General features: G+C 43.2%; 1 protein-coding gene and 1 pseudogene across 2 annotated transcripts; one reads left to right on the forward strand and one right to left on the reverse strand.

Annotated features, from left to right (window-relative positions):
• The first annotated feature begins 9,571 nt into the window (after positions 1 to 9,571).
• On the forward strand, positions 9,572 to 10,672 carry LOC106585347 (protein phosphatase 1 regulatory subunit 3C pseudogene; annotated as a pseudogene).
• Positions 10,673 to 12,162: 1,490 nt separating this feature from the next.
• LOC106585612 (phytanoyl-CoA hydroxylase-interacting protein) lies at positions 12,163 to 19,942 on the reverse strand. Of its 2 annotated transcripts, none has more exons than XM_014172023.3 (5): positions 19,746 to 19,942; positions 15,383 to 15,562; positions 13,558 to 13,732; positions 13,288 to 13,405; positions 12,163 to 13,206 (listed from the first exon to the last, which is right to left on the reverse strand). In XM_014172023.3, the coding sequence occupies exons 2-5, from the start codon at positions 15,548 to 15,550 to the stop codon at positions 12,663 to 12,665; spliced, it is 1,005 nt and encodes a 334-aa protein (XP_014027498.1). In that variant the 5' UTR covers positions 15,551 to 15,562; positions 19,746 to 19,942; the 3' UTR covers positions 12,163 to 12,662. The 2 variants fall into 2 exon arrangements, with proteins under 2 accessions (XP_014027498.1, XP_014027497.1); XM_014172022.3 differs by having other exon boundaries at positions 15,383 to 15,559; positions 19,746 to 19,895.
• Between the last annotated feature and the right edge of the window lie 1,222 nt (positions 19,943 to 21,164).

Genomic DNA, 21,164 nt, shown 5'->3' on the forward strand with positions numbered 1-21,164 from the left:
AGTCATACTGTGTACGTAAGAGAGTGCATTTATTTTGGTGGGAAAATTTGCTGCATCACTTTGCTTTTCTCTGAAGCAATTCAAAAGTGATAGCTGTACATCACATCCTTAGTTGAACTATTCACCTTACTATATGCCATAGCTGGTGAGAATGGTTATGGCATGGTCTGAATGATTCCATCATAATAATGATAGGATGGCTTACACTTGGCTTACCAAGTTTAACAGCTGAAACAAGTGCTCGCACGCACACACCACACACACACACACACTGCCATATCAGTGAGCTCATGGTCTTTGAGACATTTAGCTACATGCTGTAGTACCTGCCACAGCGTCTCATCTGGAAACCTGATCTGTGCAGTTGTTTATGTACTGAACAAAAATATACTGAACAAAGATATAAAACGCAACATGTAACAATTTCAAAGATTTTCCTTTTCATATAAAGGAAATCAGTCAATTGAAATACATTCATTAGGTCCTAATATATGGATTTTACATGACTGGGAATACAGATATGAATGTGTTGGATCAGAAAACCAGTCAGTATCTGGTGTGACCACCATTTGCCTCATGCAGTGTAACATCTTCGCATGGAGTTATCAGGCTGTTGATTGTGGCCCGTGGAATGTTGTCCCACTCATCTTCAATGGCTGTGTGAAGTTGCTGGAAATTGGCGGGAACTGGAACATGCTATCGTACACGTCCATCCAGAGCATACCAAACATGCTCAATGGGTGACATGTCTGGTGAGTTTGCAGGCCCATGGAAGAACTGGGGCATTTTCAGGTTTGCTGTTTGGGGTTTTAGGCTGGTTTCTGTACAGCACTTTGTGACATCGGCTGATGTAAAAAGGGCTTTATAAATGCATTTGATTGATTGATTGACTTGCGTCATGGTGCCATGCATTATCATGCTGAAACGTGATGACAGCGGATGAATTACCATGACAATGGGCCTCATGATCTCGTCACGGTATCTGCGTTCAAATTTCCATCAATAAAATGTGTTCGATGTCTGTAGCTTATGCCAGCGCTACCATGGGGCACTCTGTTCACAATGTTGACATCAGCAAACTGCTTGCCCACACCACACCATACATGTGGTCTGTGGTTGTGAGGCCGGTTGGACAGACTTCCAAATCCTCTAAAACAACGTTGGAGGCAGTTTATGGTAGATAAATGAACGTTCCGTATTCTGGCAACATCTCTGGTGGACATTCCTGCGCTCCCTCAAAACTTGAGACATCTGTGTCATTGTGTTGTGTGACAAAACTGCACATTTTATTATCCCCAGCACAATGTGCACCTGTGATCATGCTGTTTAATCAGCTTCTTGATTTGCCACACCTGTTAGGTGGACGGATTATCTTGGCAAAGGAGAAATGCTCAATAACAGGGATGTAAGCTTTTTGTGCAAATGGAAAAGGTTTAGGGTATTTTATTTCAACTCATGAAACATGGGACCAACACTTTACATGTTGTGCTTATATTTTTGTTCAGTATATATTGGCAGAAGCACTTCCTTGATTAATAGCTACGTTTTGATACATCATGTGGATTTGTGTCACACTATATTGATACATTATGGAACCTCTATGCATGAGGAATGAGTTATGATTCCTGAAGGGAAAATGTATTCATTGATTTTACTAGCCACCTAGCTAATGTTAGACACAACAAATTGTAATTTGTAACATATCATACGACTTGCAAATTTGTACCATATTGTACTGATTGCAATTTGGAACATTTTGTACGAATTGCATTTCGTAGCATATCATACGAAATGGAAAGAGACAGATGTACCTTTACTATGTTAGGTCTAAGCAGTGGTGTAGTGGAGGGTATATGCAGGTATATGCCATATACCCACTTATTTTTCAATGAGCGTTGCTTATACTAATTTCTTAATCCCCACGATGAGTATCAAAGTTGTGTTGTGGAGGTATATGCTGTATCAATGAATAAGGCTGATGGAACAGATCAGAATGTTTAGCTTAACATTTTTATTAAGAATTATTTTTCACATTTTAGGCACAGCAATACGCACAGAGCGAAAGGCCTACACGCAAAATTTCCAAAATGCACTTTGCGGAAAACAGCTTTCTAAAATATGCACCACTCATGCTAGGGGAGGAATAAAGATGCAACAACTATCATGTTGCTAATATGAATAGGATAATGCCTTTCGCAGCTAGATAATGAAAGAACGAACCAGGAGAACGCACATGAGGAAGTATTTATAAAATAATTGCCCCCACGCTTCTATGGTGGGATTTTGGCTATAGGCTAGTTTGAAGCAAGGTACAAACAATTAAGGAACAGGAAAAATATAGCGATGCTAATGATAGGCCATACTCTGGTACTGTAGATGGAAAGGCTTTCCCAGAAACCTTCTCAATTAAATGTTAACTAGCTACAAAGTAGCCTATGCCTACCTGGCAGAATGATATCATGATTATTTGCATCAATCCAGTGGCCATTTGTTTTGCAAACTCCATCTCACGTGCTACAGAAACACCTCTAACCAAACAACAGTGCTAGGTGCCTGTGCACTTTAATTAAAGGTTAACTACACAAAACAAATTCCCAGTGGTCTCCTGAGGTGGTTTAAGCATTGTTATGGACTTACAACATCCAATTTTGTTGTTGTACTATTAACAAAGTATGACTTCAAGAGCAAAAACCTGAGGTAAAAAAAGGAACAAATCAGAAACTTGTCAATTTCTGACCCAGTTGACAGCCTGTTTCAATAGTGAACTACTAAACTCGGCAAAAAAAGAAAAGTCCTCTCATTGCTGAAAATAAACGCAGTTGACAAACTTAACATGTGTAAATATTTGTAGGAACATAAGATTCAACAACTGAGAAACAAACTGAACAAGTTCCACAGACATGTGACTAACATAAATGGAATAATGTGTCCCTGAACAAATGGGGGGGGGGGTCAAAATCTAAAGTAACAGTCAGTATCTGGTGTGGACACCAGCTGCATTAAGTACTGCAGTGCATATCCTCCTCATGGACTGCACCAGATTTGCCAGTTCTTTCTGTGAGATGTTACCCCACACTTCCACCAAGGCACCTGCAAGTTCCCAGACATTTCTAGGGGTGAATGGCACTAGCCCTCACCCTCCGATCCAACAGGTCCCAGACGTGCTCAATGGGATTGAGATCCGGGCTCTACGCTGGCCATGGCAGAACACTGACATTCCTGTCTTGCAGGGAATCACGCACAGAACGAGCAGTATGGCTGGTGGCATTGTCATGCTGGAGGGTCATGTCAGGATGAGCCTGCAGGAAGGGTACCACATGAGGGAAGAGGATGTCTTCTCTGTAACGCAGAGCGTTGAGATTGCCTGCAATGACAACAAGCTCAGTCCTATGATGCTGTGACACACCACCCCAGACCATGGCGGACCCTCCACCTCCAAATCGATCCCGCTCCAGAGTACAGGCCTCGGTGTAACGCTCATTCCTTCGACGATAAATGCGAATCCGATCAAAAACGTGACTCGTCAGTGAAGAGCACTTTTGGCCAGTCCTGTCTGGTCCAGCGATGGTGGGTTGTGCCATAGGCAACGTAGTTGCCGGTGATGTCTGGTGAGGACCTGCCTTACAGGCCTACAAGCCCTCAGTCCAGCCTCTCTCAGCCTTTTGCGGGCAGTCTGAGCACTGAAGGAGGGATTGTGCGTTCCTGGTGTAACTCGGGCAGTTGTTGTTGCCATCCTGTCCCACAGGTGTGATGTTTGGATGTACCGATCCTGTGCAGGTGTTGTTACACATGGTCTGCCACTGCGAGGACGATCAGCTGTCCGTCCTGTCTCCCTATAGCGCCGTCTTAGGCGTCTCACAGTACAGACATTGCAATTTATTGCCCTGGCCACATCTGCAGTCCTCATGCCTCCTTGCAGCATGCCTAAGGAACGTTCACGCAGATGAGCAGGGACCCTGGGCATCTTCCTTTTGGTGTTTTTCAGAGTCAGTAGAAAGTCCTCTTCAGTGTCCTACATTTTCATAACTGTGACCTTAATTGCCTACCGTCTGTAAGCTGTTAGTCTCTTAACAACCGTTCCACAGGTTCATGATCATTTATTGTTTATGGTTCATTGAACAAGCATGGGAAACAGTATTTAAACCCTTTACAATGAAAATCTGTGAAGTTATTTGGATTTTTACAAATAATCTTTGAAAGACAGGGTCCTGAAAAAGGGACGTTTTTTTTTTTCTGAGTTTATTAGCCTAATGCGCAGCACAGCTTTTAGGTCATTCATGTTGTGTCACTGGGAGCCTTTTTTTATTTATCTTATTTAACTAGGCAAGTCAGTTAAGAACAAATAGTTATTTAGAATGACGGCCTACCAAAAGGCAAAAGGCTTCCTACGGGGACTGGGATTAAAAAAAAAAAACACAACATGACAACAACACGGTAGCAACACAACATGGCAGAAGCACAAAACATGGTAAAAAAAACAAACATTATTGGGCACAGACAACAGCACAAAGGGCAAGAAGGTAGAGACAACAGTACATCACGTGAATCAGCCACAACTGTCAGTAAGAGTGTCCATGATTGAGTCTTTGAATGAAGAGATGGATATAAAACGGTCCAGTTTGAGTGTTTTTTTTGCAGCTCGTGCCCAGGGATGTGTGTGCTTTGGGGACCTTTAACAATGTGACTGGCAGAATGGGTGTTGTATGTAGAGGATGAGGGCTGCAGTAGGTATCTCAGATAGGGGGGAGTGAGGCCTAAGAGGATTTTATAAATAAGCATCAACCAGTGGGTCTTGCAACAGGTATACAGAGATGACCAGTTTACTGAGGAGTATAGAGTGTAGTGATGTGTCCTATAAGGAGCATTGGTGCCAAATCTGATGGCCAAATGGTAAAGAACATCTAGCTGTTCTAGAGCACCCTTTCCTGCCGATCTATAAATTACGTTTCCGTAATCTAGCATGGGTAGGATGGTCATCTGAATCAGGGTTCGTTCGGCAGCTGGAGTGAAAGAGGAGCGATTACAATAGAGGAAACCAAGTCTAGATTAACCTTAGCATGAATAGAATGACAGTGTACCGTCTAGCCATACTCCCAAGTACTTGTATGAGGTGGCTACCTCAAGCTCTAAACCCTCAGAGGTAGTAATCACACTGGTGGGGAGAGGGTTAATTCTTCTTCCCGAACCACAAGACCTTTGTTTTGGAAGTGCTCAGAACAAGGATAAGGGCAGAGGAAGCTTGTTCGACACCAAAAAAGCTTTGTTGTAGTCATTTAACACAAAATCCGGGAAGGGGCCAGCTGAGTATAAGACTATCATCTGCATATAAATGGATGAGAGAGCTTCCTACTTCCTGAGCTATGTTGTTGACATAAATTGAGAAGAGCGTAGGGCCTAGGATCGAGCCTTGGGGTGCTCCGTGGGTGACAGGCAGTGGCTGAGACAGCAGATGTTCTGACTTTATACGCTGGACTCTTTGAGAGAGATAGTTAGCAAACCAGACCAAAGACCCATCAGAGACACCAATACTCCTTAGCCGGCCCACAAGAATGGAATGCGCTACCATATCAAAAGCTCCGGCCAAGTCAATAAAAATAGCAGCACAACATTGCTTAGAATAAATGGCAATGGTGAGATAATTTAGGACCTTTAAGGTTGAAATGCCACATCCATAACCTGAGTGGAAACCAGAATGCATACCAGAGAAAATACTATAGACGTCAAGACAATAATCAACTGACTGGCTTTCAAGTTTTTCCAACACTTTTGATAAACAGGGCAAAATAGAATTTGGCCTACAACAGTTAGGATCAGCTTGATCTCCCCCTTTAAATAAAGGACACACTGTGGCTGCCTTTCAAGCAATGGGAACCTCCTCAGAGAGGTGAGACAGGCTCTGCGCTAGGCCTATCCTTCATCGGGACATTTTTAGCAAAATTACAGTATACTCACTTCTCCAGGCACCACTACATCACTGGGTCTAAGTCCAGGTACGGCCCAAGGAAATGGGGTGTTCTCCAGCATTTCTTTGAGACATAAGTGTATTAATTGCATTGTTATTTAAGGCGTTTTAGCACAGGATATTTTTCATGCTTATTGTATTTTTCTTTCATGTAATTGGGAGCACCAGGAATAGATGATTGGAGAAAGTTTACCCTATACACATCTCCTTTAACATTCAATCATCCTACACAGAGTACAAAACATTAGAAACAACATCCTAATATTGAGTTGCACTCCCTTTTTCTCTTAGAACAGCATCAATTCTTCAAGGCATGGACTCTACAAGGTGTCAAAAGTTGGCCCATGTGGACTTCAATTCTTCCCACAGTTGTGTCAAGTTGGCTGGATGCCCTTTTGGTGGTGGACCATTTGTGATACACACGGGAAACTGTTGAGCGTGAAAAACCCAGGAGTGTTGCAGTTCTTAAGCCTTTTGTCTTGCCCATTTACACTCTGAATAATAAATAATGTCTCAAGACATACATATCCTTATTTAACCTGTCTCCTCCCCTTCATCTACACTGATTGAAGTGGATTCAACAGGTGACATCAATAAGGGATCATAGCTTTCACCTGGATTCACCTGGTCAGTCTATGTCATGGAAAGAGCAGGTGTTCCTCATTTTTTGTACACTCAGTGTAGTTCACCACTGATAGCATATGCATTCATACTTTGTTTCCCAGTCAATAATAGATCTAGAACAGTACCCTGTGGATAGTAGAACACTGGTATGTTATGAATGTGCAATAAATTAGAAAAACATACAATGTTATGTTGTCAACATATTGTTGTCTGTTGAACAGAGAAACTGAAGGTGACCTAGTTTTCTTTGACATGTAAATACACTGCTCCAAAAAATAAAGGGAACACTTAAACAACACAATGTAACTCCAAGTCAATCACACTTCTGTGAAATCAAACTGTCCACTTAGGAAGCAACACTGATTGACAATACATTTCACATTTACATTTACATTTTAGTCATTTAGCAGACGCTCTTATCCAGAGCGACTTACAAATTGGACAGCACACATGCTGTTGTGCAAATGGAATAGACAACAGGTGGAAATTATAGGCAATTAGCAAGACACCCCCAATAAAGGATTGGTTCTGCAGGTGGGGACCACAGACCACTTCTCAGTTCCTATGCTTCCTGGCTGATGTTTTGGTCACTTTTGAATGCTGGCGGTGCTTTCACTCTAGTGGTAGCATGAGACGGAGTCTACAACCCACACAAGTGGCTCAGGTAGTGCAGCTCATCCAGGATGGCACATCAATGCGAGCTGTGGCAAGAAGGTTTGCTGTGTCTGTCAGCGTAGTGTCCAGAGCATGGAGGAGACAGGCCAGTACATCAGGAGACGTGGAGGAGGTCGTAGGAGGGCAACAACCCAGCAGCAGTACCGCTACCTCCACCTTTGTGCAAGGAGGAGCAGGAGGAGCACTGCCAGAGCTCTGCAAAATTACCTCCAGCAGGCCACAAATGTGCATGTGTCTGCTCAAACGGTCAGAAACAGACTCCATGAGGGTGGTATGAGGGCCCGACGTCCACAGGTGGGGGTTGTGCTTACAGCCCAACACCGTGCAGGACGTTTGGCATTTGCCAGAGAACACCAAGATTGGCAAATTCGCCACTGGCAGATTATAAGATTATGTGCTCTTCACAGATGAAAGCAGGTTCACACTGAGCACGTGACAGACGTGACAGAGTCTGGAGACGCCGTGGAGAACGTTCTGCTGCCTGCAACATCCTCCAGCATGACCGGTTTGGCGGTGGGTCAGTCATGGTGTGGGGTGGCATTTCTTTGGGGGGCCGCACAGCCCTCCATGTGCTCGCCAGAGGTAGCCTGACTGCCATTAGGTACCGAGATGAGATCCTCAGACCCCTTGTGAGACCATATGCTGGTGCGGTTGGCCCTGGGTTCCTCCTAATGCAAGACAATGCTAGACCTCATGTGGCTGGAGTGTGTCAGCAGTTCCTGCAAGAGGAAGGCATTGATGCTATGGACTGGCCCGCCAGTTCCCCAGACCTGAATCCAATTGACCACATCTGGGACATCATGTCTCGCTCCATCCACCAATGCCACGTTGCACCACAGACTGTCCAGGAGTTGGCGGATGCTTTAGTCCAGGTCTGGGAGGAGATCCCTCAGGAGACCATCCGCCATCTCATCAGGAGCATGCCCAGGCATTGTAGGGAGGTCATACAGGCACGTGGAGGCCACACACACTACTGAGCCTCATTTTGACTTGTTTTAAGGACATTACATCAAAGTTGGATCAGCCTGTAGTGTGGTTTTCCACTTTAATTTTGAGTGTGACTCCAAATCCAGACCTTCATGGGTTGATAAATTGGATTTCCATTGATTATTTTTGTGTGATTTTGTTGTCAGCACATTCAACTATGTAAAGAAAAAAGTATTTAATAAGATTATTTCTTTCATTCAGATCTAGGATGTGTTGTTTAAGTGTTCCCTTTATTTTTTTGAGCAGTATATGTTCTGAAAATAAGGTGTGGAAAGTGTTATGTGACATGATATGTCTCAGCTGGTCCCTGCTGACTACTGGCATCCTAGAGGAGGAGGGACAGTGGGGGGGTTAGTTTGAAGAGTTCACTGGCAGAGGAAAGCTTGGACCTGGGCCCACTGGCCCAGGTCTTGGTGGAACAACGGGTCGATCATCATGGCCAGGAATAGAGGCCAGGATTATTGGAACTGTTTCCACAATATCAGTGGAGGTTTGAATTTCTGAAAGCTGCTCGAGCTTCAACACCCCATCAGCAACAATCAATATCTCTCTGCAGCCTCATACTCAGACTGACTTTTATTCATGACTCATAGTCTGTGCTTGACCATTTTTGTATTTGTATGCTTTTATGTGTTTCTATTGTTAGGTTTTGGGCTGAGTAATGACTCCTAAGACTTGTTCCAATTTAGGTCTGAGTAGAAAAGGTGATTGGTGTTAATAACATCCAGTGTTATGAATAGTAGTAAGGACCAAATTAAGTAACTCCTCACACAAAATAAAATGTGCCTGTTATTGACAGGCTTAGAGTGCTACCATGTAGAAATTGTAGGCTACCTATGGAATGAGGAAGGAAATGTCATAAAACCCATCACTATTGGCTAAGAATGATGAGTAAAGTTAACTTCATTGGTCAGGAGAGTAGGGAAGCCGGGATACACCAGATGTCAGGATGATTAAGGAGGTATATAACGCAGACACTACTGATACTAGGTGCGTACTAGTTCAGCACCAGTAAAGAGAGAAGGAAAAGTTAACAACAACAGGATGATTTCAAGTTTTTCAAATAAACTGTAAGTTAGTGTTTTTAAGTTGACTGTTGCAGTTACTGGTCAAATGTTATTTTGATAGCGAGACAAGTCTTGTTGTAACTCACCATATAGAGGTCCAAGGCTGTTCCATAAAACAGTTTTTCTAATTGCATTGTTGTCTTGACATACTGTATATGTTAGCAAATACTAGAACCGATATGTCCATGCAGATCAATGTCTTAGGCTATGCATCTCTGAGACTCAATGCAGTGTTTCCCCTATTTTCTAGAGTGTCATTCAAGCTGAAGTCTATGCCTTTATGATCTTCTTACTACAGAAGATATCCCCAAACAACAGATGATGGCCTGTACAACGTAAGAATGGCTATATGGTCATGATGCATATGATTTATCAGTAAGCTGTAGAAGATTGTTCTTTGCTTATTGACCTTCATCTTTATCCTTCAAAGGGTATTACAGATGTTGGGTCCTCTGGACATGGCCGTAAGGCTGTGCTGGAGCCAGTGTCCACCACTGTGCCAGCTGTTCTGTGCATCCTCTCTGAAGCACCTGAGACCCTACATCAGAGCCCCCGTGCCAGAGCAGCTCTCCCAGAGCAGGCTAAGACCTACAGCACTTACCCCAGACAGACCTGTGCCTCTGAATGTAGAGTGGTGAGGATGAAGTCAAGGCTAAGAGAAAGCTTGTGATTTTCACTGACTCTAAGGGGTGTCCCTAACAGCAGCCAACATATTCTATTAAATGGTGGAGTGGATGTACCCACGGTCATCACGCCCAGAGAGGCGGTGCAACACGACACAGGGTGGTTCTAGCTGCACTGTCAGCAAATCTATTGAGGAGAGCAGGCTGCGACTGGGCTTCCCACAGCCCTCTGCAGACTTCCAGTGTTTCCGTGCCAGGCTGAGGGAGGACATGGTTCTCCTGGGGAGCTGCAGTGTGAAGAACCAGAGCTTCCAGAAGGCTGTGGGAATCCGCATCACCTTTGACTCTTGGCACAGCCAACAAGACGTGTCCTGTGCTTTCCTGAAGGAGCGCTATGGTGGACCTGACACAGACATCTTTGAATTTGACATCACCCTGCCCATGCTCGATGAGAAGTTCAAATTCTTTGTTTTATCGACCTGATGAGTACAGCACCCCATTCTGGGACAATAGCAATGGACAGAACTACAGCATGTTTGTCTCTGACAAGCCTGAGGCACGCTGTGGGGCATAATCTGGACAACAGAAAGACTGCACTAGGCTACACTGAACTTCACCGTAACATTTTATGCTTAGACCCTCATCTTCACTAAGTTAATCTGAGGCGAACTGTAATATGATAAAATGTGAAAGACCTGTTCTCATCAGCTAAAATAAACTATTGTCATATTTTTCATTGGTTGCACTGCTTGCTCTGTAAATTGCGTTCTGGAAGAAGAGTAATTAGGATAGAATAGTCATTAGGAAATTGTAGATGTGTCTGGTTATTCAGTTTCAAACATGCTCACCGAAAGCTAAAAGGATTTGTAATATTTACAATATGGCTGGAGGGAAAGCCTGAGATTCTCTACAGTCTTCTATACTTCTGTCAGTGTGCAGTGCACTTCCTCTCTGACCAAGTGTTGAGTAACAGTGTTGAGTAACTGCCAGGTTTTAACCAAGAAATAGTGCCTCATAAACACTTACTTACGGTTGTCTGACAGCCAATTTCAGTGTCCATGTGACAGCTGTAGACAGGATATCCCAGAAATCTTTGATATCCTGAGTACATCATGGAATACTGAAGTGAAAAAATTATACCGAACAAAAATATAAACGCAACATGTAAAGTGTTGGTCCCATGTTTCCTGAAGGGAAATAAAAGATCCCAGAAATTAGTTTACATCCCTGTTAGTGAGCATTTCCCCTTTGCCAAGATAATCCATCCACCTGACAGGTGTGGCATGTCAAGAAACTTATTAAACAGCGTGATCATTATTACACAGGTGCACCTTGTGCTGGGGACAATAAAAGGCCACTCTAAAATGTGCAGTTTTGTCACACAACACAATGCCACAGATGTCTCAAGTTTTTAGGGAGTGTGCAATTGGTATGCTGACTGCAGGAATGTCTACCAGAGCTGTTGCCAGATAATTCAATGTTAATTTCTCTACCATATACCACCTCCAAAGTCATTTTAGAGAATTTGGCATTACGTCCAATCGGCCTCAGAACCGCAGACCACGCCAGCACAGGACCTTCACATCCAGCTTCTTCACCTGTGGGATCGTCTGAGACCAGCCACCCTGACAGCTGATGAAACGTGAGGAGTATTTATATCTGTAATAAAGCCCTTTTGTGGGGAAAAACTAATTCTGATTGGCTGGGCCTTGCTCTCCAGTAGGTAGGCCAGTCTCCCAAGTGGGTGGGCCTATGCCCATGGCTGCGCCCCTGCCCAGTCATGTGAAATCCATAGATTAGGGCCTAATGAATTTATTTCAGTTGACTGATTTTCTTATATGAACTGTAACTCAGTAAAATCGTTGGAATTGTTGTGTCTATATTTTTGTTCAGTGTAGATCCCTCAAAGGAGAGTGAGTGTGAGCTAATCTTATCCCAGTATTGTATTCTCTGGTGCCCACATGACTAAAGCCTGTTATCAGACACTATAGGGAGCAGGCATTGTTTCTAATGAGTTATGCTTCCATTGATCTCGACAGCCAGAGACATATCATTACTTATCGACTATAAGACAAAAGGAAAGATGACAGAGGCAAGCTGTGACTGGACATCCTGACCACTGAGAATGGGTCCCTGTGTACATGATTCACAGCTACTGTGTGACTATCACAGGAATCATGACACATTCGTTGAGGGCATTGGTTTACCAAATGACATCCTACAGTCAATTCAAATCTTTATTATTCACTTATCATGAGATTTAACATCATGTTTGAAAGTTTTCAAATAGAAATGAAATTGACAGTGTGTTTTTAGGTATGAGACATCTTGGAAACCTCTAAGACCAACAGGTACTGTAAGGAGAAGACAGAAATGTATATCTTACGTAATGTTATTTGACAAATACAACGTGTACATCTCGGCTTTCTCCAGCAGTGGAGGAGCTAATACAGGTGGCCCTTTTAGTCCACTTGTCCTAAAGACATATTTACATGTGGTGATTGATGATACATGGAGATTTGCAATTCTAGTAGTGACGGGGAGGGATGGGGGAAGCAGCATGCACATACCCCAAGAGATGGGCTGTCCCAGTTGTGTTACTGTCCTTACACTACTAGATGGATTAAATCACTCAGCCCATTTCTCTAGTAATTTTTTGTTGTTGCAACGATGGCGATATACATCCTCACTGTTCTCTAAACCCTGTCAGTCCAGTCAGTTCTCTCAGCGGCCCACACTGATGTTGCACACCTTGCAGCTGGGGTCCTTCTTGGCGTTGGCCGTGGTCTGGCTCATCTGGTGGTGGCCACTGATCTCCAGCACACTGCCCTGCTCCAGATACAGCGGGTCTGTGTAGAGCACCTCCAGGATGACATCACTGGCGTGGCAGAACAGAGAGTCTTCTCCCTGCCTCTGGGGGGGGATGTATGTCAGGAAGGGGTTGGCAGTCAGGTCCAGCAGGGGGAGACTACTACGGCAGAAGTTATCCCCCTCTGAGCCAGAAGGGGCCAGTACCAACACCACATAGTGATAGGCTGTGTACATACAGTAGAAGTCAGCAAAGTAAAGATTGGTGTTGGGATTCAGCAGGTTCCCGGCCGGGATCTGGAAACGAAGGGGGCCGTAGGGGGAGTCGTTTGGAGGAAGACCTGTGTCAAACTCAGTGTTGCAGCTGAGGAAGACTCCCTGCAGTTTGCTGTTGATAGGGGAGCCGTGACTTCCACTATTGTCTTTCAGGGCTGGGCGCATCAGCCCCCCACACTCAGTTCTAATAGAAAAGGAGAAACATTTTGTTATTGAACTTCACAAGTACATCCCTATACGTGTATTTACAGAGTATAGTACTGACCTGACATAGTGGAAGTAGTCAGGGTGCTGGTTGCGATAGAACACAGAGAACCGCAGCAATCTTCCAGCAGAACCCTGTGCTTTACCAAGGAGCTGTTTGAGGTGGTCCATGGCATAATCTGTTTCATACAAAAACAGTCAGTTATGAAGTTCCTGGTTCAAATCCTTTGTAGGCATATTCAATTGAATCAATACTCTACAGCAGGTCATAAGGCCTGCATTACATTGGTAAATGTCCTGCTATAGAAATCGATGTACTTCTATGACATACCCCCTGTGCAGAACTCGACCACCTGGCTCCATTCAGACACCATGTACTCTCCGTCTGCCTGTCTCACTGCAGTCTGCACAGCAACACAGTACTCTGTCCGTGGGCTCAGGAACCAATGACCTCTCACTGCCATGGGTAAAGGCACTGCCTTGGCCACCAGTTTGGTGGGCACATCCTGATGGGTGAAACAGGGATACATGTTAATTCAAGTGACTCATCAGTTGAATTGCTAGAATACAGCGTTTCAGAGGTAAAAATAGGATTGGCAGTATGTCTAAATGTTTTATGTAAACACACTCATGGATTATACATTTCTTTAGCATATTCTGGTACAAACTGGTCTAGTTAAGCTACTGTAGATCTAACCAAATTAGTGGCTTTGTTTTGGCCAGGGCCTCTAAGAAGCACAGCTAATTAAAACAAGCTCACAGGGCCCACATAACCATGGCAACCACCCTGGTGCAAGTTTGTTTGTGTTGCTTTGATTTCCGAGTGATAGAAACACACTTCCAATCAAGTGCAGCACAACCCTGAACAGCTCTGTAGAACATCAGTCAGGGGCTTTTATAAAGGCATTGGAAGATTCTATTAATGTGTGGATAGAGTAGGGTTGATGTAAGAAAGGTTTAGAAACACCCATCAGGAATGACTGAGCATGACATCTTTCATTTCAATTATTCAAATTCTCCCTCTGTCATAACTTTCTATTTCATGGGTATTACGATAAGAGCCAACCTCAAGTAATAGCCCAAGGTCCTTCCAACAGTAAACAGATTGAATCTGTTTTAGTAGCAGATTGAATCTGTTGTAGTCCCATGTAGCTCAGTTGGCAGAGTATGGTGCCAGGGTTGTGGGTTCGATTCCCACGGGGGACCAGTACGAAAAAAGTATTCAAATGTATGCACTCACTATTGTAAGTCACTCTGGATAAGAGCGTCTGCTAAATGACTAAACAGTAAATGTTGTAGTGCATAATTGCAGTCTGTTTGGAAGGATCCCATTTGTAAATAACAAATGGCCACTTAATTTTCTATTTTAATCGTTCTAGTATTTCAAATACTGATTGCAATTAGCTAGGTCTATATTTTTGGACTCACAACATGATCCTGAGAGAAAGAAAATGAAGAAACAAATGGGTAGTATACAGAAAATCAGTTCAGTGACTGGTCTGGAATAAAATCACAGTTCATAGTAAAGAGAACAGAGCTGTAGTTTTTAGGCTTTGTCTGTTTTTTGGCCATTCAAAAGGAAACGAATGTGCCCATGAGTCACTTGCCCAAAGCTGTTTTGCAGCACAAGATTCTCATTCTCCTCCACTGGAAGTGACTTAAAGGGCACTAACACTGCTCTCTGGGTTGTAACTGCTGCAGAGTCAGATACACTCATTACCAGGCTTTTATCTATTGTTCTGCATAGACACTGTCTCATGCTTGGCTATCTTGGGTTATATCAAAACATATTACATCACGTTGCAGTGAAATGTCTATTATTGGAGAACAGGACATGGAGGAATTAGAACACAAGCGGTTGGTGGCACCTTAATTGGGGAGGACAGGCTCATAGTAATGGCTTGAACGGCGTGAATGGTAACAAAAACATCACACATGTGATTTGTTTGATACCATTCCATTCACTCCATTCCAGCCATTATTATGAGCCGTTCTCCCCAGCCTCCTGTGATGAGAAGTAAAGAACATGGATCTAGACAGCGGGAGTCAGAGTCACTATCGGTGGAAAGAGTAATAGTCATTGAGTCAAGGGGGACGGCTGGGGGGCCTGGGGAGGTTTATGAGGGGGAAAAGCAGTGACAGTCTGTCAGACACACCCTGTGTTTGAAGCGGTTGGGATCCCCGCCCTCTTTGCGGCTCAGGTCTATGAAGAAGTGTGTGGCCCTGGCAGTATCCTCAGGGGTCATGTCCCAGGCGATGCGGAAGGAATCGCAGGTCACCTCACATATCTGGATATTATTGGGGGTGGAAAGGGCTGTCTCCATTGTTGTTAGCTGCTGAACAACAAGAGAAAGGAGGGTCATATGATGGGATCAGATTGGATTTTTTTTTATTTTATTGAATTTATTTTGGGTAACAGACATATACAACAAAATGTACAATGTGGACCCAGAGGATATCACTTAAAAGTTGTAATTAAATTGCTTGTTTCCAAAGTGGTCCTCGGTGGTAAAAACAATACCACATATAATGATTAAAAGGCAGGACAAAATTACAAACAACCATAAATACATGAATTTATATTGACATCCTAAAAAGTGGCACTAATCAACCATGTTTATTTGGCATTTCGACCTAAAAAACAATCTATTCATTGCACGTCATACCTATCATTCTAATGAATACATCTGACCAGCAGTAGGGGGGGGGGCACAAGGGGCAGTGCAGTGGTTTCTCTTACTTAGACAACCTTGTCCAAATGAAAACCTTTTCCTTTTTCTTTGCTTGATCTCCAAGGGACTTTTAGTACTAATGGATGAAACAAGATGTCACACAGCTTGGCTGTATCGACTGTTGGATTAGTTACAATTTGTCAAGTCCCTGTTCATGCCTGGGAAAGTGTAAAGCATTGAGACTTATTTCATAATCCACCAACGGCAGTCTCCTGGCAACCAGGCAGATTTGACTCCTGTGTTCACTCTATCCTCTAGCTTCACATCACCTAATTTTCCTATTCTGCAAATCTGAGGAAATGCTCCTACAGTCATAGAGTTTTCCTTAAGGAAAGTTCAATTAAATCTGACTCATAAGTTCTGTTAAAGAGCTTTGATTTAATTTATTTCCAATGGTCTTCAGAGCACTATGAAAGCTGAGTAAGCAGAAAGAGTGCAGCTCAGGGAAAATCTCTAGCCAGTTTCATGGCATCTGAAGTGTCGGGATAAATAGAAAAAGTGAGACGTAACACCATAAGGTTATCTATGGTCTTATTTATTTGCCACACATAGCCTTGAAGACTGGAGTGTGTGTAATCTGTGGGTCAGCCTATTGTGTTTGATTAGCTGTCACTTTCCCTTTCCTGAATTGATGATGCCATGGATGTGCCTTCCAGGGGGAAAGAATGCATCTTCCTCTCCGTTCCTGCCTCCTGTGAGTATGAAAGACAGGCATGGGAGGCATCAACTTGTCTACTCTTGCTGTTTTTACTCTGTCATTCCTGAGAGGAATTATCGTTGTATAATTATTATAATTTTTTTAATTGCCAATATTGCTTATAATACAATATAGCTCTTTTTAATATCCCTCTCATCCTTCATGACCTTCCATGTACTATTTGTCTCCCAGTTCATAATGCCAACAGCTTTGCACCACACATCATATGGCCCATTCCCCGATTATAAACGCAAACACACATAACATATGGCCCATTCCCCGATTATAAACCCAAACACACATAACATATGGCCCATTCCCCGATTATAAACGCAAACACACATAACATATGGCCCATTCCCCGATTATAAACCCAAACACACATAACATATGGCCCATTCCCCGATTATAAACGCAAACACACATAATATATGGCCCATTTCCCTGATTATAAACCCAAACACACACAACATATGGCCCATTCCCCGATTATAAACCCAAACACACATAACATATTGCCCATTCCCCGATTATAAGCCCAAACACACACAACATATGGCCCATTCCCCGATTATAAGCCCAAACACACATAACATATGGCCCATTCCCCGATTATAAGCCCAAACACACATAACATATGCTGTAACAGTTAGATGCTCAGCAGTATGCTGCTAGCAATAAACAGTAAGTTGTACAGCCAGTATCTCTGCTATATTGTGTGCTGCTTGTGTATTAGTGAGAGTGGATGTTACAGTGAGTGGATGGTGGAGAGATGGAGTGTGTGGTTTGTGTTAGGTTGGCTGTGTCACACATGGGTGAACATGATGGGTGGTGCTGTACTGCATCTGCGTACTGTATGCGGCCTGGAGAGATGTTATGTTCTGGTCCACCTCATGATGGACATGCTGCAGCGCGGCAGCTCATTAAAGCCACAGAGCTGTGAAACGTCTGAGCTATCTCGTTTACACGGGGCTGGGGAAGCTGGTTGGGGCACCACACACATTCCCTCCCTGGGTCTCCTGTGTTACCCAGCTGCTGCCTGCTCCTCTCCTTCCACACACAGCATTTAGGGCAAAAACAGATTCTCATAGGACAACCGTCAAAGCCTCATAATCTCGAGTCGTGCTTGTACCACTTTCTGACTGAATATATCTGAACACAGTTCAAACACAAGTTCCCCACATAATTTAAATTGTCCTCCATGCACTCTTAATTATTTATCAGTATGCAAACAGTGAGAGAGCATTCATGGCACTGTGAGTCCACTACAAATCTAATTGGCCATAAATCAGCTAATTAGATTTGTAAGAAGAAAACAGACTATTGAGCTTTACGTAGATCAACTGCATTATGGGGTAAAGCAATTGAATGTGAAAATTCATATTTTGGCCTCTGATCTTTGATAGTAACACATTTTACAGTTTTGCTCACTTTGTTATGTAAAGCTGTAATGTGTTCACAGAGGGAACTGCAAAGGGCATATTACTCATTCTCCATTGATATAGAACCCTGATACATACATTACACTCGCAAAAAAGGGTTCCAAAAGGGTTCTTTGACTGTCCCCATTGGAGAACCCTTTTTGGTTCCAGGTAGACCTCTTTTGGGTTCCATGTAGAACTCTCTGGGGAAAGGGTTCTACATGGACCCAAAAAGGGTTCTTCAAAGGGTTCTCCCTTGGGGACAGCCAAATAACCCTTTTACCACTGTGCTATGACAGTGTTATGATGAATGCTGCTGCATATAGGGGTGGCAGGTAGCCTAGTGGTTAGAGCGTTGGGTCAGTAACCGAAAGGTTGGTGGATCGAATCCCCGAGCTGACAAGGTAAAAATCTGTTGTTTTGCCCCTGAACAAGGCAGTTAACTCACTGTTCCTAGGCCGTCATTGTAAATAAGAATTTGTTCTTAACTGACTTGCCTAGTTAAATAAAGGTTAAATATAAAAATACACTGAATAGTGTATGCACAGAAAGCAGCTCCATGCCTGCGAGACATTTTTCTACTAGATAAAAGTCAGATAATGCGTCCTATAAGGGGGAGTGTCATACATAAGTGACAGTCAGTTGACTGAGGTTGAGGAAGTGAAGCGATGGACTGGCAAGTGAAGCGTGCGTTCTGTTCTGGATCAGATCATATGGAAGAGGGAACGTATGATCTCAAATGAATTGTATCCTCTGTCTACACCATATGATCTACTCTACACTGAATCCCTGTGTGTTAATCACTGTGTGGTAATCATCGTGTGGTAATTGTGGTAATGATTTTCCTATCAACAAAAAGGATCGTATTTACGCAGTGGATCTTGTAATCTCTCAAAGCATGTTCGTGATTGTGATTGACTGTTTAATCCAAATTTCAGGCAGGTTATTAATGACACTGGCAGTCATAGTCAGATCTTCACTAATGGGCTGATGATAATCACACCTGCATTGCGAACAGAACTACATTTTCTCAAATAGGATCCTATTTACACAGTGGTTCTTGTAATCTCTCAAAGCTTTGTCGCGATTGACTGTTTAATCCAAATTTCAGGCAGGTTATTAATGACACTGGCAGTCATAGTCAGGTCTCCACTAATGGGCTGATGATAATCACACCTGCAATGCGAACAGAACAACATTTTCTTAAATTCTAAATACCTGTACCACAGCTGAGTTCATTGACTAGACATTATAACGCTGACAAATAGCCATTTCCAAGATATGCCTGATAGCATAATATGAGGACTCCTTACACCTCAATAATAAGAAATTCAAACAAGCATTCTAGTACTAACCTCACTCACATTATCAGTGGATCAATGAATCTACATAGTGCCAAACAGTACCTGGAGAATGCCCTGGTAATAACCATGGAAAAATAGACTATGCAATTTCCATTATATAAACAAACATACTGTAATTCTGCTTACGATGGCTCAACAATAGCTGTTGTTTAACTTCTGAATGCTTGATGCACGAGGAGACTGACTCAAAAATAGTTAGAGGGAAATATATAGCCTTACCTCTGTGTGGTGAATAAGTGTCTTTGTAAAAAATGCAATAGGTCCTTAACCAGAGAAGATATGTGGAGAAATCTATTCTATCATACCTCTTTCTTTTCTTCTGCAGTCGATGATAGATCCCCAGGAAAACCGATTAGGAAGTGAAATGAACACTCTCACTCTCTTTCCTTCTCCTTCTCTTCTCTTTCTCTCCTCGTGCTCGCTCTTCCTCTCTGTCTCCTTTCTCTACCTCACTCTCTCTTTACCTCACATGCTCCCCCTCTCTCTCTATTCTCCTCCTTCCCTAGCTGGGTTCTGAGAAGGATGTTTACTTGCCTGCTGTACAGCTGCATCGCCTAAAGTGGAGCAACTGCTGATGCTGAGAACACAAACAAGAGATTTGTAACTGAGGTGCTTGAGCTATTGTTACTCACCCACATTAGCAGGAACTTGCTGACAAATGGTAACAGAACTACACATCACTGACCAGCATGCTCCTAATCATGGGACAGCAGCATTATGTAGCAGACAGTATTAGCTGACAGTCGGAGAAATCATCCTACATCCTACTACACTGATACAGCTACGACCGGAAGTTACTTTTTTGTAGCAGGTTAGGAGAACTTATGCAGCAGGTTAGGGGAATTAACGTAGCAGGTTAGGAGAATTAGGTTAAGGTTAGGAAAAGGTTTAGGGTTAGCGAAAATGCTCTCTTAACCTGCTACGAAAATCAGGTACGGTCGTAGCTGTATCAAAGTGCTGTGAAAAGAGTGTCTCCTGACTCGTACTGGATATCAGAGGATTCCAATGCTCCCATTGCCATACTTTCAGGAGATGGTGCTGAGGATGCATGTAGCTCACAATATGCTACACCATATGGGCATCCTCCACAGGACATCCACCCTTGTCCATCGATGGGACAGGAAGAGACTGGTACTGGATGCCTGCAAATCAAATGATTATTGATGATAGCAATGTGCCTGCGCACAATAAAAAATGTTTGTCGGTCCTGATGTAAGTGAAAAGAGCAACCTAATTGTTTGATTAAATAAAATGAATAGACTCATATCGCTGCAGGCGCTGGCCTATATTTTCTGGTAATCTAAGGCTTAAATAACACATGTAGTCATTGAATCATAAAGACAACATAGGACAAAAGGGCATGTGGAAAAAGCTGTGTAGACAGCCTTGGGTGAGGTGATCTAGTGCATGTTGTACATTCATAAAATCTGTTCATCCTCTCTAGGGCATTGGTGACTGAATACTCTGTTTGCTGGAGCATTGTCTTCAGAGATACCCCCTGAGTTATTACCTAGCACCAGGGTTTTTTATAGGGCGAGCCAGCCACAGTTCACTGATTCCATCAAAATGTAATTAAAATACAATCATCCATCATTAGACATGCCAGGCAGCCATGCAAGGGCAAGATGGAGGTGACAGGGACAGCAGGTACACCTAACAACTAATTCAGCTGAGCCAAGAACATTTTATTTGTTCATTTTGTAGCTACATCCCCCGCTAAGGAT

Source organism: Salmo salar, chromosome 24 (assembly GCF_965601325.2).
Source record: "Salmo salar chromosome 24, fSalSal1, whole genome shotgun sequence".
In the NCBI taxonomy this organism is placed as follows: domain Eukaryota; kingdom Metazoa; phylum Chordata; class Actinopteri; order Salmoniformes; family Salmonidae; genus Salmo; species Salmo salar.

Coding starts and splice junctions, on each gene's coding strand:
- LOC106585612 (XM_014172023.3), bottom strand. CDS start 15,550: ATGGAGACAGCCCTTTCCACCCCCAATAATATCCAGATATGTGAGGTG. Junction 13,733..15,382: donor CCAACCGCTTCAAACACAGG/GTGTGTCTGACA, acceptor TTCACCCATCAG/GATGTGCCCACCAAACTGGT. Junction 13,406..13,557: donor GGTCGAGTTCTGCACAGGGG/GTATGTCATAGA, acceptor TGTATGAAACAG/ATTATGCCATGGACCACCTC.